This window comes from Eptatretus burgeri, chromosome 7 (genome assembly GCF_056783735.1).
Source record: "Eptatretus burgeri isolate ZD-2024b chromosome 7, Ebu_testis_v1, whole genome shotgun sequence".
Classification (NCBI taxonomy): Eukaryota; Metazoa; Chordata; class Myxini; order Myxiniformes; family Myxinidae; genus Eptatretus; species Eptatretus burgeri.
The window spans coordinates 74467775-74482174 of NC_140967.1; the positions used below are offsets into that span (position 1 = coordinate 74467775).

The following is a 14400-nucleotide window of genomic DNA, read 5'->3' on the forward strand; positions in this document are numbered from 1 at the left end:
GGATTAAATTATTAATTTGGTTTGCTGGTTGCATCATCACTGTGGTCCAGCTGTGGTTACGATACGGTGCCACCATAGACCAAATCAGAAATTTTAACTTTGCCTGGAGTATTGGCCCACAATGGAATGCTCATTGCATAAAGTACCACAGGTCTTTAAAACCTATAAGCAAGTGCATATGGAGAGAGCAGCCAGCTTAATTCCCCTCTTTGAAGGATGGGACACTCCATGATGCAGCACCCTGCCTGTGTATGACCAATATTCAAGAATCGACCCAGACAAGATGGCTATATAGGCCAACATGCTACAAATAATCCTGAGATATCCTTCAATACCATAGAATGGAGAGATTTAAACATGACGGTTTTGGTAAGGATTGAAAAATGTTCTCTTGTGTTTGTACTGTGTGATTTTTGTTACATTTGGTCAAGCAACATCATGCACGATATGTTTTATCTTCAGCTCAAGGTACAAAGGGTGGAAATTCGGAGGGGTCCAGCTGCACCTTCCCTTTCATCTTCTTGGGCAAGACCTATGATACGTGCACCTCAACTGGGCGAAGCGATCAAAAGGCTTGGTGTTCGACAACTTCAAACTATGATAATGACAAAAAATGGGGTTTCTGCCCTGGTTCAGGTGCCATTTACACCGATAAACTGCATTGATTGTAGTGTTCACCTCCGTATTTATGGTCGTGTATATCAATGTAGTGATTGCTCCATTACAAACATATGGCATGAAACTATTTCACTGTCACTTTCTTTGTTTTATTTCATTGTCTGTCATGTATCACCTTGATAAATTATGACTTATCTCGTCATTGCAAACTTCATGGACATATCTATATCTATACACATATATCAAAATGAAAGTGTGTCTGAGTGGGGTAAACTTCGTAACCACAGCACATATAATGTAGAATGATCCCTCACTTAAGAGCTCTTGGGTCCACACACTGCATGTGGAGCACTACAAATATTGACATTCATGCAATTTCGAGTTATGTACATTTTTGTGGCAAGGTTGTGCACATGAGTGGTGTATAGGCTCAGAGTCACTGGTTCACACACCTACCATCCATCCATCCATTGGGACCATACTCTGTACATAGCGTTGGTGCTGCCGAAGCAGTCTCCTGGGCTTTCGGGCACAATCCTGAATGGGTCGCAATTCTGACACAGGATACACACTCACCAAAGGTAAAAAAAAGCACAAAAAAACCACAAACTAGTCAGTCAATTCCGTGCAATGTATAATTACCTTTTCATCCATTTACTTCATGAAGAAACCTTAGCAGTTCAAGTCGTGACTATTATGCAGACTTTGGCTTGGGGGGGGGGGGGTTGAGAACTTGAAAAGAAAGGTGGAGTTGTGGATCTGGGATTGAGGACTTGAAGAAGAAAGGGGTTGATGACTTGAAGTCACATTTTACATTATGTGGAATTTTCACAGGTCGCTGCTGTCAAATGACCTTCCCAGCAAACTCCAAAAATATTCCACACTTTATTGGGAACAAATTCCCATGCAACAGCCTGGTGGAACCAGGTTATGTGCTAGTTACTGTATTTATAAAATGAATATTAGAAATTCAATGTGTAGCCCAGGTTTTGAGTTCACATGCTGAATATGGATATGTCACATACGAGTATGCATAAAACCCATTTTTTATCTAATCTCTTCAAAATTAAGTTTTCAAACCAATTAGCTTACTGTACTTCAAATCATCAGCAAGGTCATGGAATCCATCATCGCAGTTGACATAAAATCATTCCTTTTCTCCAACAGCCTCATCTCAGATTATTATCAATTCGGATTCAGACCTCGTCGCTCTACTTTGGACATGCTGCTTCAACTCTCTCATCAATGGTGGAGGCCCTCAATATCAGACATGTGATCAGGGCCGTCTCGCTGGACATATCTCGAGCATTTGATACACTCTGGCATCCTGCCTTGCTCTCCAAACTGTCTACCTCTGGAATCCAAGCTGAACTCCACTCTTTGATTAATGACTTCCTCCACTCTTGTAGGCAACGTGTGGCTCTCAACGGAACCCTTTCATCTCCTCTCCTTGTCAAGGATGGAGTACCCCAAGGCAGTATTCTAGGCCCCAACATATTCCTTATCTTCATCAATGATCTCTCAGAATCTCTGGAAAGTCCTCTTTACTTTTTGCTGATGACTCCACTCTCAGCCCTGGCATCTCTCATCCTTCTGACAGACAGACCTCTTCCCTCTCCCTCAGACCTTGACAAAATCACAAACTGGTCAAACACAATTTTTCTTATGTATCCTTATTGTCCACCCTTAGCGTTCTGCCTTACCCCTCATTGTTCCCCACATCCCCTGTTTGTCCATCTCCATCTACTTTCTCCCTCTGCCCTGCTTTTGTTATTTTTTCTTTCTCCTGCTTTTCCCTTTCTTATGTTGTGTCCTGATTTGTTCTGTATAATCGCTCTTCTGCGAGCTTAGACCATGTCAAAAATTAAAATTAAAAAAATGCCCCAACATTCGCAGCATTTTTCAGGAACGTATCCCCCGTGAATAGCGGGGTCTGACAATATATATTCTGGCTTCGAATCACGATTGAATCCATCCAGCGAATTGCATTTTAACTTACCTAAAATGAAAAGGATAAACTTGAGGATTTGCACATCCAGGTGGCAGTTAATTGTTGGTGGGGAAGGTGGCTCCTGGTGCCATAATAGCAAAGGAGTTTATATTTGAAAATTTAATAAAATTTAATTGGTAGCTCAACTTCTAATATGATGTTTAAGCATTATTTATGACATTAGGGTCATTGATTTCATCCTGAAACAGATAAAGAGGATTTTTAGGGGGCCCACCCAATAAAATTTTGAATATATTCTTATTTGTATTCTCAATTAGGTTATTGAAAATTTTAAGAAACCACATTTTGTTTATCTATTATTTAGATTTCCAGAAAACAAAAAAACAAAATGAACGTCAAAGAAGAAGGTGTTAAAATGAGAATATTTTGAGCAGCAGTAAAATGAAATTCCATGTTGAATGGAAATGCCATTTTCATTGCATTAACTGATCTGTCACCATTTCCTTCTGCACTTGTTGAGCATGGATAGGACTACATTGGGCTTGTTGAGCATTATTAAGACACTCATGGGAGGTGTGTGCATGTGCGCAGGATACAGCCTGTTTCTTGTCGCTGCTCACGAGTTTGGACACGCGTTGGGGTTGGAGCATTCAAAAGACCAGAATGCACTGATGTTTCCAAGTTACAGTTTCATTGAAAACTTTCATCTTCCCAAAGATGACATCGATGGAATCCAGGATTTGTATGGTATGTTTGTGTAGTTATTGAGCAGCAATATGCTCGCATCAATCGTTAATCCTTCAGGATATAAGGGTGGTATAGGTGAAGCACAATGTATTAAAGCCTTTCATTAACCCTTTGAACCCTCGTGGCCGTTTTACCGGCCACTATTCAAACCTCCATATCCCCGAGTGGTCATATTTTTCTCCAGGGTGTCCATGGTGCGAGAGCTGAAAGCCAAGGAGCTTAGGATTCAAAGGGTAAACGAAAATTAGACTATACCTCTTTCATTGAGTTAAACATGCAACATATTATCTCACAGGGGCGAGGAGCGGAGTTAAACCAAGATATCCCACTCCAAGCCCGACTGATGGACCTGTGACACATTTGGATTTGTGCAAAAACTTCAAGAATATTGACGCTGTTGCTCAGATTCGTGATGAAACATACTTCTTCAAAGACAGGTGTGCACAAATCTTGCATGTACCTGGCTACAGGAACGTATTACTGTATATTACATGAACGTATTATGTGTTAAGTATCCTCCACTGAACCAAAACATGTGTTCAATTATAAATATAAAGGCTAGTTTAATGTCTATATTTGGAAAATAATGCAATGTCATTTTTGGTCTAATATTGCTGAAAAATATTTTTCTGAAACCAAATTTGATGCAACAAAATATTCTGCCCAATGCACTATGGAATTTTTCAAAAGATTCTGATAGCTGCCATTAAATAAGGAATTTTACAAACACCAAGGGTGCAAATAAACATCAAGTTAATTTAGAAATGTACTGATTGGCCCAAGGGAATAAAATCTGTCTCAAACTTTTGATCTCATCCTGTATGCTGTTTATGATTTATCAGGTTTAATGCACTGATCCTGTCAGTTATCGATAAGCAAGCAGAGCTAAGTCCATTGAGTACATGGATGGGAGAGCTCCATGGACTACTTCACAGACAGCAAGCAATATAAGCCCAGAACTGACCTTTGGTTGACTGTGTTGGTATAGAGTACAATTGGGCCAATTCCAGGTTCTGGTTTTGTGGCTTTAGTGTGTTATCTCAGTTTGGGACAATCAGCATTGTTGGATGAGGAATGCCATAAATAATCAGTTGATAGTGGACTTGCCTCTGAGATGTCTTCTCCTGGATTGTTCCCCTTTGGAAACAAACGAGACAAAATCTTTCATTCTGATGCAGTGCCAGCAGAGGGTGCTGCATCTCATAGCAACTGCTCCTTCAAATAAAGAGGTACTGTAGCAATAGCATTTTTGGGTGTGGATGGTTAAAATACCATTGTACCATTTGAAAAAAAGTCACCTCTCTTGTCCCAGTACCCTGATTAAATTCCCAGCTTGGAGATAAATGAAATATGTGAAATGATATTTAACGTAAATAGTGCTCTGTTCTCTCTGAAACACAAATAGTTCCACTTTTGACACATAATTTCATTGACCTGAATTCAGCACAGTGCTCTGTTCTCTCTGAAACAAAAGGCCAGAGTATAGTCGAACAACACATTGATATAACTGAGTGTTACGCACAGGCTACTTTCATAGATTTCTCATTTGCATAATTCAATCACACCAAATTTATTTTTGGAAGGTGGAAGTTACCACCAAGTAAAATTACCTTGCCTCTGAATGGTAAATACTCCAACATCAGATCGCTCAACATCCGGTCCAGTGCCTCAAGCGTATGGCGAGGTGCCATGGGTGCTTCATCCTCCACAATGAGAGCTGCTTTGTCGATAAGTGTGGCAAGCTCAGTTTGGCACGTTAAGTTGGGCTAAAGTTGCGAAGCCCTTCATACATTGTTTTTTTTAATTCAAATTGCTCATCCCTTTATTTGGGCAGTGTATTGGCAACAGACCGCTGCCTTGATCATTCCGAAAATATGAAAGAAGCCCAGGTTACGTACATGAAGCAAAAACATGGCCACTGCTTATGTGCTTATATAATACATCGTCGTAAAATAGCTGGGATAGATTGCAGTTTCACTGGCCTGTAGGCTGACACCTGAAGCCTGAAGCCTAAGGCCTGAGGCCGATGACTGATCACCTCCACAAGGGCTGTGACGCTTATCTGCTCCAAAGTTTAGCTGCGTAATGATCCTTTGAATTCGTTTTGGTTGTTTTACACTGAACGGAGAAGTGATAGGCTGGGTGATTGTGAATATGAGACTTCCAAAGATGTCTTTAGACTTACATGAGTTTAGATTGTGTACGGAGTGCTGTTTTTGTTGGGGGTCTTGTTAAGGGGGGTTGTGTGGTTGATGTGTGTTTTTAACCAAGCCCATGCCCCCTCTCTGAGGGGAAGAAAAGAAAAAAAAATAAAATAAAAAAAAACGAAAAAAACACGACAACAAGAACAACAAAAAATACAAAAAATAAATACAAAAAAAAAACAATTTTTTTTCTCTCTCATTAATTAAAATCTTTTTTTTTTGCATTTTCTTTCTTGGATCTTGGGTTGTGTTGTTCGCGCAGGCATGATGGGCTGAATGGCCTCCACCTGTGTCGGATTTCCTTGTTAACCTCCGCTATCGAAGATGGATGGAGGTTACTGTTTTCACCCCTGTCTGTCTGTTTGTTTGTTTGTTTGTTTGTTTGTGAACAGTATTACGGAAAAACTCCTGGACGGATTTCGACGAAACTTGGTGGGGGGGTTAGGTATGGTCCAAGGATCATGCCATTAGATTTTGGACTTGGTCCAAAGTCCAATATAGCCGCTATGGCGGCCATTTTGAAAAAATATTGAATTTTTGTTTTTGCATTTCTACATGTTTTAAGTGATTTCCAACAACAACAAAAAAATTTGTTAGAGAAAAAAAAAACAAATTTCGCACCTTTTTTTTCAAAAAAAATTTCGATTATATTTGAAAAATATTTGAATTTTTGTTTTTGCATTTCTACATGTTTTAAGTGAGTTCCAACCAAAAATAAATAAATTTGTTAGAGGAAAAAAAAACAAAATTTTGCAACTTTTTTTCAAATAAATTTCGATTTTATTTGAAAAATATTTGAATTTTTTTTGCATTTCTACATGTTTTAAGTGATTTCCAACCCCCCCAAAAAAATTGTTAGAGAAAAAAAACCCAGAAATTTTACACCTTTTTTTCAAAAAAATTTTGATTTTTTTTTTTGGCATTTCTACATGCGCGTCGATCTAGTTTAGTTTATTCAATCGTGGTTCAGTGGAGTCTGATCCGTTTTGACCAACAATGAATAGGATATCAGGTTCACTGAAGTGACCCAGCAGTATCACCGTCCAATCGGTGAGCGAGGAGCGATTTGGCCCCGCCTCCAGGGCGTTGGAGGGCGGTCGCTATATGCAAATTCATGGATCAAAAAGCATTCACGCCCACTTTTCCTAGGGCCAATGGGGAGCCAGCAAGAGAGGTGAAAGGTCGGAGGCAGAGGGTCAAAGATGAAGGAGCGAGGCCACGGGGGATATAAGGGGCCGCGTTCGTCAGTCGAAGCAGTTCAGTTCGCAGGAGGAAGAGTTGAGTTGGAAGCGGAGGAAGAGTTCAGTGCAGTTGGGAGTTCGCGGAGTCGGAGTGAAGAGGACGGAGCTGTGGAGAGGCGGCGGCAGCGAAGGCGGACGAGGGGGTGCTCGCGTCGGATTCGGGGAACTGAGGAGAGAGAGGCTGGCGGCGCGACCGAGGTCATGGTGGAGACGCTCGTCGCGGGACCCGAGATTTTATGAAATCCTCCTTTCCCCGAGCATCAGCAACCCCCTCCTGTTTCCCCCCGCGCTGAGATAGTGCGACAAAGGGGGCCCCCTTCCCACCCCCTACCAGACACTGTCCGCGAGGCCCGCGGAGTTGAGGCACCACCGCCACCCCGCGTCTCATCATCAGACGGGTAGGCCCGACACGGTCTCGGCCCCAGGCCCGCCTACCCCCCTCATCCTGGAGGGTGGTTCTCTTTTCTTTTGCTTTGGGAATATGTGTTGTCGGCGCCGTCTGTGAAGTAAAATTGTCTAAGTGTTGCCGAGTGCCCGGTAGTCGGATAGATCTGCATTGTCGCATTTGCTTTTTGTCTTCTTCTTTTCCATGTGCTTTTGGTGGAATTGTATATGTGTGCTTTCCATTCATCGTGAAATAAATGTGCTTATTGTTGAACTGTTTCCCCGCTTCGCTTCGTCATTTCTTTCATTGAATCCCCATCTTGCTTCACGTAAAGGGTTGGTCGTGGGCAAAGACGCCCGATAATTAATCGAACCGTCGAGGCCGACGAATAACACCGCTCGGTTATCCCGATAGTACGGAACGGGTCGCTTAAGTGGCCCGTGTCCGAAGTCGACCTGCGGCGAGGTGCGATCGCCCGGTCTACCCTCCGTGTGGGTACTTAGGTAGGTCGAATTTGGCGAGCAACCCTATCCCACGCGGGGGCCGATTGGCTCGATCGCGGTGAGACCGAAAGGTCCACCCATGACTGGTTCCCGGCGTTAGTCCGAGAGGGTCACGACTGGATTGTCCGTCCGGTGGGCGACGTGCCGCGATTCGAGTTACGTGGCCGTTCACACGCCGGCGGGCGCGAATCCGCGACAATATATATATATATATATATATATATATATATATATATATATATATATATATATATATATATATATATATATATATATATATATACACACACATAGATATGTTAAACCTTCAAAAATCTTCTTCTCCAAAAACGGCTGAACAGATCAAGGTAAAACATGACAGGTATGATCTACTATCCATGAGGAACAAAACATTCCCTCCCTTTGATGATGTAGGTCACATGGTTTGGGAGCCATGTTGGATTTACCAGAAAATCTTTTAAAATATTCTTCTCCAGAATGGCTTGACAAATCAAGGGGAAACTTCCCACACGTTCTCCAGGCCTTGGGGATACTAAGGTGTTCATGAATAATTGATGTCACATAGTTTGGTTTGACAGCCATCTTGGAGAGAAAAATGCACCTTATCCAATTAACATGAAACTCAAACCGAATCACCTCCCAAATTAGAGGCAGAATGTCATTGGTCATGTGGTTCGGTAGCCGTATTGGATTGAAAATAAATACCTTCAAAAATCTTCTTCTCCAGAATGGCTTACTTCATTGATCCGAACCTCCACACACATGATCTACTAGACTTGGGGAATTTTGGGTGGAAATTTTAACATCATAGGTCACATGATCCGACAGCTATGATTATATTTGAAGAATAAACCTTTCAAAATCTTCTCCAGAACTGCTTGACAGATCGAGGGGAAACTTGACACACATGTTCACAAAGCCTAGGGAATACCAGGGTGTTCACGAATAATTGATAGGTCACATGGTCTGGCAGACTTATTGGATTGAACAAAAATCTTTTAAAAAATTATTTCTCTGGAGCCACTTCATCAATCAACATGAGACATCACAGATATGATCCAGTAGTCATCGCAAATAAGGTATATGTTTTAAAATTCAACCTGATCAAATGCATGGTCTGGCAGGCATGATTATTATTATTTTTTAATGTGGTTAAAAAAATTTTTTTAATGAAACTTGGTACAAGCATGTATAGTTATGTAATAATGTGAGGGGAGGCATATCTGTCGATGTTGTGATGTCGAAGAGTGCTTTCTTTATAGAATTTCCTCATTACACTTTTTTTTTTTTAGCTGATCTTCATCTATTGTCTCCATATATTTTTTTGAATGTCCCACGTATTGTTATAGCTGATATTCATAGGTCATAAAATAATATTTCCTTTAAACTGAGAAATAGTGTTCTCGTTTGTTGCTGGAACTCCCAGTAATAACAGTTAAGGTGTGTCTTTGTGCTTTCAGGTACCACTGGTCGACTTCAGATATTCGACACAAGCCCAGAGGACCAAAACTGAATCAAGATACCTGGCCTGGTCTGCCTGAAAAAGTGGATGCAGTGTATGAAAGGCCAGACAGTGGATTTACCATTTTCTTTTCTGGTGAGATCAATAACTTTGGATAATTGCAAGTGGCATACTTTCCATCATTCAATCTTTGTTGTTCATAACAACTGCCCTTTGAAGGTTCACTCATATTTATAAAGGCGCAATACTTCATCAAACTTCATTTATCATTTTGGCATTGGAAGGTTTTTTTCATTGTTGTCAATTAAATTTTCTTATATTCTGCTTTGGATATTTCTCATGTTATTTGTCAATAATTTGATTGTCCGAAGCCATGACTCAGACACTTAAGATATTCTCAAACGTTTAACATTTGACCGTTAAGCTCATAACATTGCCTTAAATATACTGTTACCAACTCTTCATAACTGCAGCTGCATATTCCCACAATAACTGCAACTTTTAGCTCGCTTGGCCTTTTTGTGCACACAACAAAACCTGTGATTCTAATGTCAACATGTTTTGACAACAAGGTGCACACCCATTACAATATTTCCAGCAGCATGTCGGAGCAGTGACGCCATGACTGGGCAAGGAGTCTATTTGGTTTGGCATGTGTTGTAACCAAATGTATATGGATTTGCTCCATGTTGTAGGGAAGCAATACTGGGCGTACAGTAGATCTTCCCTCCAGAGCGGCTACCCCCGAAGCCTTACGGCTTTGTCTCTGCCACAAAACATTGAACGTGTAGATGCAGCTTTCAACTGGAAGAAGAACAAGAAGACATACATCTTTTATAAAAATCAATATTGGAGGTAATTAGTGTCATAACTGCGTTGTTGAAATCAATGTTAATGTTTGCCTCTGAGTAGTTTTGAGTTTTTTTGAGTAGTAGAGCTGAGTAGTTTTGAGTTCAATTTCCAGTAGCCTGAATCCACCAAATGATTTTACTAAGTTTACATGCACCCCTTTCTTTTTTAAACACAGGTACAATGAACGCAGACAGAAAATGGATCACGGCTATCCGAAAATGATTGCTGATAATTGGAATGGTATACATGAAGACGTGGATGCAGTATTTCAGTTCCGTGGACTAGGTCAGTGATAAGAAAAGCATAAAAATCTTCTTTATTACGATTGTTACTTTTTTCTCTTTTTTTAATCATTGAAACAGAAATTGTTCAAAAAGTTCTTAAAAGTCATGCGACAAAACATGTCATTTCTGAGTCTTTGATTTGTATCACATTGCTCACAGTAAAAGCGAGAGTGAGACAGAGACAGAGACAGAGAGAGAGAGAGAGAGAGAGAGAGAGAGAGAGAGAGAGAGAGAGAGAGAGAGAGAGAGAGAGAGAGAGAGAGAGAGAGAGAGAGAGAGAGAGAGAGAGAGAGAGAGAGAGAGAGAGAGAGAGAGAGAGAGAGAGAGAGAGAGATCAAGGAGAGGTGTTGGGGGGAGACATATATGGGTGAACAAGCTGAAATACCACACAAACAGGAAGGGAAAAGTGGGGATTTTTTTTTTTTTTTGGTATTCATTGTCGAGGCTCGTATGAGAGCGAACACACAGCGCACAACAAGGGGGCATGAGAGGAGAGAGGTGGGAGAGGGAAGGACAAAACAGTGGGGAACAGAGACAATAGGAGATCTGTGGAAGGGAGATGGATGGGTGGGGATCACGGCGTATACAAGATGGACACCACAGGGACTTTCAGGAAGGAAAGCAGGGAATTTGAAGGAGGTGGGTTTGGCATGGATTAATGGGGTAGAAAAGATCGAGGTTTTGGATGGAGGAATAAAAGAGGTGGTGGTGAACAGCTATTTTAAAGGCCTGGAGGAAAGAATGGAATTGAAGAGAGTGTGGGAGTATATTCCAAAGGTGGGAAAAAAAGAGGAATGAAAGAGTGAAGGTGATCAGTGATTCCTGATTTTGGTAGTTTTACCCGAAGGGAGTTGCTGGTGGACCTTGAGTGCCCTACGGAAATATGGAGGTGGGGGGGGGGAACATATCGCAGACAGAGTAGGGGATGGCAAAACCGAAGAGGAGTCGATAGAAGCCAAAAAGACCACCAACCTGCCTTCGGTGAGAGAGTGAGAGGCCCAAAGACTCAGCCTCACCACGGAGATACCAATGATCCTAAATGCCTGAGTTTCCACAGCATGAAGCCAAGAAAGGTGAGAGGCAGGAGCACCAGCCCAGAGGGGAGAGCAGTACTCCATCAGGCTGTGTATGAAAGCTTTGTAAGTGGTCAGGAGCTCAGGTGGGCCGAGGAAGGACTTTGCACGACGGAGGATTCCCAGTCGGAGACTGGATTGGCGGTAGGTTGGAAATGTGGCTTTCCCAGGAAAGATCATGGCAAATAATGAGACTCAGAATCTTGAATGAAAGGACTTCTTCCAGAGGACTGTTGAGAAGGTAGATGAGGGAATTTTCTAAACAGTCCATTCGGAGAGACATCGTGAGAGTGTGAGATTTGTCAGGATTGAAAGACATGTTCCACATGTTGGAGCAGTTTGTAATGATATCCACATCTGCAGAGAGTGAAGAAGCTGCTGCTCACCGGTCCGAGGAATGACAGATGGTTCGGCAGAGGGTGGAGTCATCAACAAAGAAATAAAGAGGATTTTCCACAGAGTCAGAGAGATCATGGATGAAAACCAGAAAAAGAACAGGGCCCAGAACACTGCCTTGAGGAACTCCAGCCTGGACAAGAAGAGGGGATGAGAGAAATCCATTTTGGGCCACACATTGGCTGCAACAGGAGAGGGCGTCTGCGAGCCATGAGTGGAGATGGCCTTAGATACCATAGAAAGAGGGTTTGGTGAGCAGGGCAGGGTGCCAGACCATGTCAAAAGCACGCGATATGTCCAGGGATACGGCTCGGATTTCCTGTCTGGCATTGAGGACCTCCATCCATTGTTGGGAGAGCAGAAGCAGCATATCCAGGGTAGAGTGACCTGGTCTGAAACCAAATTGATGATCGGAAATCAAGCCATTGGAAAAGAGGAAGGATTTCATGTCTGAAGCGATGATGGATTCCATAACTTTGCTGATGATTAGAAGAAGGCTGCTTGGTCTGTAGTTGCAGGGATCTGTTTTTGTACTTTTTCATGCACGGCAGTAATGTTTGCTGATTTCCAAGCCGATGGCAGATGACCTTGAGCATATGAGAGTGTGAATAGAACAGAGAGAGAGAGAGAGAGAGAGAGAGAGAGAGAGAGAGAGAGAGAGAGAGAGAGAGAGAGAGAGAGAGAGAGAGAGAGAGAGAGAGAGTGAGCACAAGTGGAGGAGCAGGTTTTTGGGACATGTGGGCTGATGCCCACTGTCTGGACCGGTTGCAGATTCTGAGTCTAGGTTTGACAGCAAGCTCTTCCCTTTGTCAGAAAAACAGGAAACAGAGTCCAGGGACAGTTGGGTGTGACTGGGTAAGGTGGGTAGAGAAAGCGATGGGTTTTGGACACAAGATTTTGATGCAAACACCGAGTTTAGGCATTCAGCCTTTTCACATGCTATATGAGCAGTTTGAGGTAAGGGAAGGGATGGAGGGGCAACATACACCAGAAACAGATATGATTAGATGCCACCAGGATTTGGAGGAGGGAGAGAGGTTTGAAAGTTCAGACTTGAGATTAGAGAGATGTTGTTTTCTGGCTCTCCTGAGGGTAGATACACACTTGTTCCGAGCTTTATGGAAAGAATTGAGATTCTGTTGGGTTTTCTTTCCATGAGGCAAAGGCAAATTGTTTCAGGACAACTGCATCGTCACAAGCTTCAGTGAACCATGGGTGGGAGGAAGGATAGGACAACTGAAGATAAAAGGGGATAAATCTTATGCATGATAGAGAGCAAGTTTCTTTGAAAGAATTCCCAGGACGAGTTTATGTTGGAGAAAGTAGCGATAGGAGACCAGTCTCGAAGTTTGATGACTGCTTGGAGTCCCTGCCAGTCGGCTTGAGTGAAATGCCAGACTCGACGGCGGTGAGGTGGTTCTCTGATAACAGCCAGAGAGATGTCCACTTTGACAAGAACGTGGTCAGAAGAACCGATTGGAGCCGAGGAAGAACAGCAGATATTTTCAGCGAAATTTGTCAAAATCAGATCCAGAAGACATGGAGTACCGTTGGTTGAGATCCAGGTCGGGAAATTGACCAATTGAGTCAGTCCCAATGAGTCGCAGAAGTCTTTTGCTGAAGTGCCATGGCAGGTGAGAGAGTTACCCGCACCCAGCAAACTGGCATGATGACAACTGAAGTCACTACATACGAGGAAGAGAGAGTTCAGATGAGAGGATAGAAGTTGGTCCATGTTTTCGGATAGTGAAGTGCAAATGGAGTCATCACTGTTTGGTGGATGGTACAGCACACATATTAACATGAGGTGGGAGTGGAGGGGAAGCCTTAGCCAGAGGTATTCCTGGGGGGGGGGTGCAGGAGTGAGGGCAGTGCATGGAGAGTGAGGAATAATCTTTGATGAACAGAACAACTCCCCCACCAGGAAGAGGTTCAGATCTGTCATACTGGAGGAGGAGTAACCAGGGAGAGATACTCGGGAGTCAGAGACGTCTTAAGGGAGGAAAGTTTCTGTTAGGCAGATTATGTCTGGTTTGTCAGTGGCAACCTGTATGGAAAGATCTGTCAGGTTTGAGCGAAGGCCCCGGATATTTGAGGTCCACACTTTTAATGAAGAGGGAGGGGAGGAGTCTTTGGGTGCAGGGGAGGGGAAGGGGAGGGAGGGGAGGGGAGGGGTGTAGGACAATGGAGGAGGGGGGAGGTAAGGAGAGTTGTTGAAAGGGTGTGAGAGATTGCAGAAGAGCTCGGGGAGGGGGCCAGATGAGGAGGAGAAAAGGCTCTTTGGTGCTGAGTTGAGGTACAGTGGGGAGTAATAAGAGAGGAGGTAGAATGCAATTTTGGATTTGAGGAGATAGAGTGATGAGATGGAGGAGAGAGGGCAGTGGAAGGAGGTAGCTTTGTGAATGTGAGGGGGGGGTGGCAACTTTGAGAATGGTGAGTGAGTGGGGAGAGTTGAGGGAGAAAGGTGAGGTGGGAGTTTTTGAGAAAGGTGAGAGGGAAGCTTTGGGGGGGGGGGGGTTAGCCTGGATTTGAAGGGTTTAACAAGAATGAGGTTACTGGCAAACTATGAGTACCCTGCATAAACCTGGGATGGACAGAGCCAGGAGAAGGCAGAAAGTGTAAGACCATAGAGGCGACTGTAGAATACAGAGAGACAACCAACCTGTCTGCAATGTGAAAGTAAT

General features: G+C 42.9%; 1 protein-coding gene across 1 annotated transcript in view; it reads left to right on the forward strand.

Moving 5' to 3' along the window:
- Positions 1 to 14400, forward strand: part of MMP2 (matrix metallopeptidase 2) — a 43109-nt gene that overhangs the window by 24721 nt on the left and 3988 nt on the right. Inside the window, exons 7-12 of the mRNA XM_085889046.1 lie at positions 463 to 636; positions 3161 to 3316; positions 3612 to 3753; positions 9110 to 9246; positions 9807 to 9966; positions 10139 to 10248. Of these exons, the coding sequence (XP_085745172.1) occupies positions 463 to 636; positions 3161 to 3316; positions 3612 to 3753; positions 9110 to 9246; positions 9807 to 9966; positions 10139 to 10248 (879 nt within the window). The remainder of the gene's footprint in view (positions 1 to 462; positions 637 to 3160; positions 3317 to 3611; positions 3754 to 9109; positions 9247 to 9806; positions 9967 to 10138; positions 10249 to 14400) is intronic.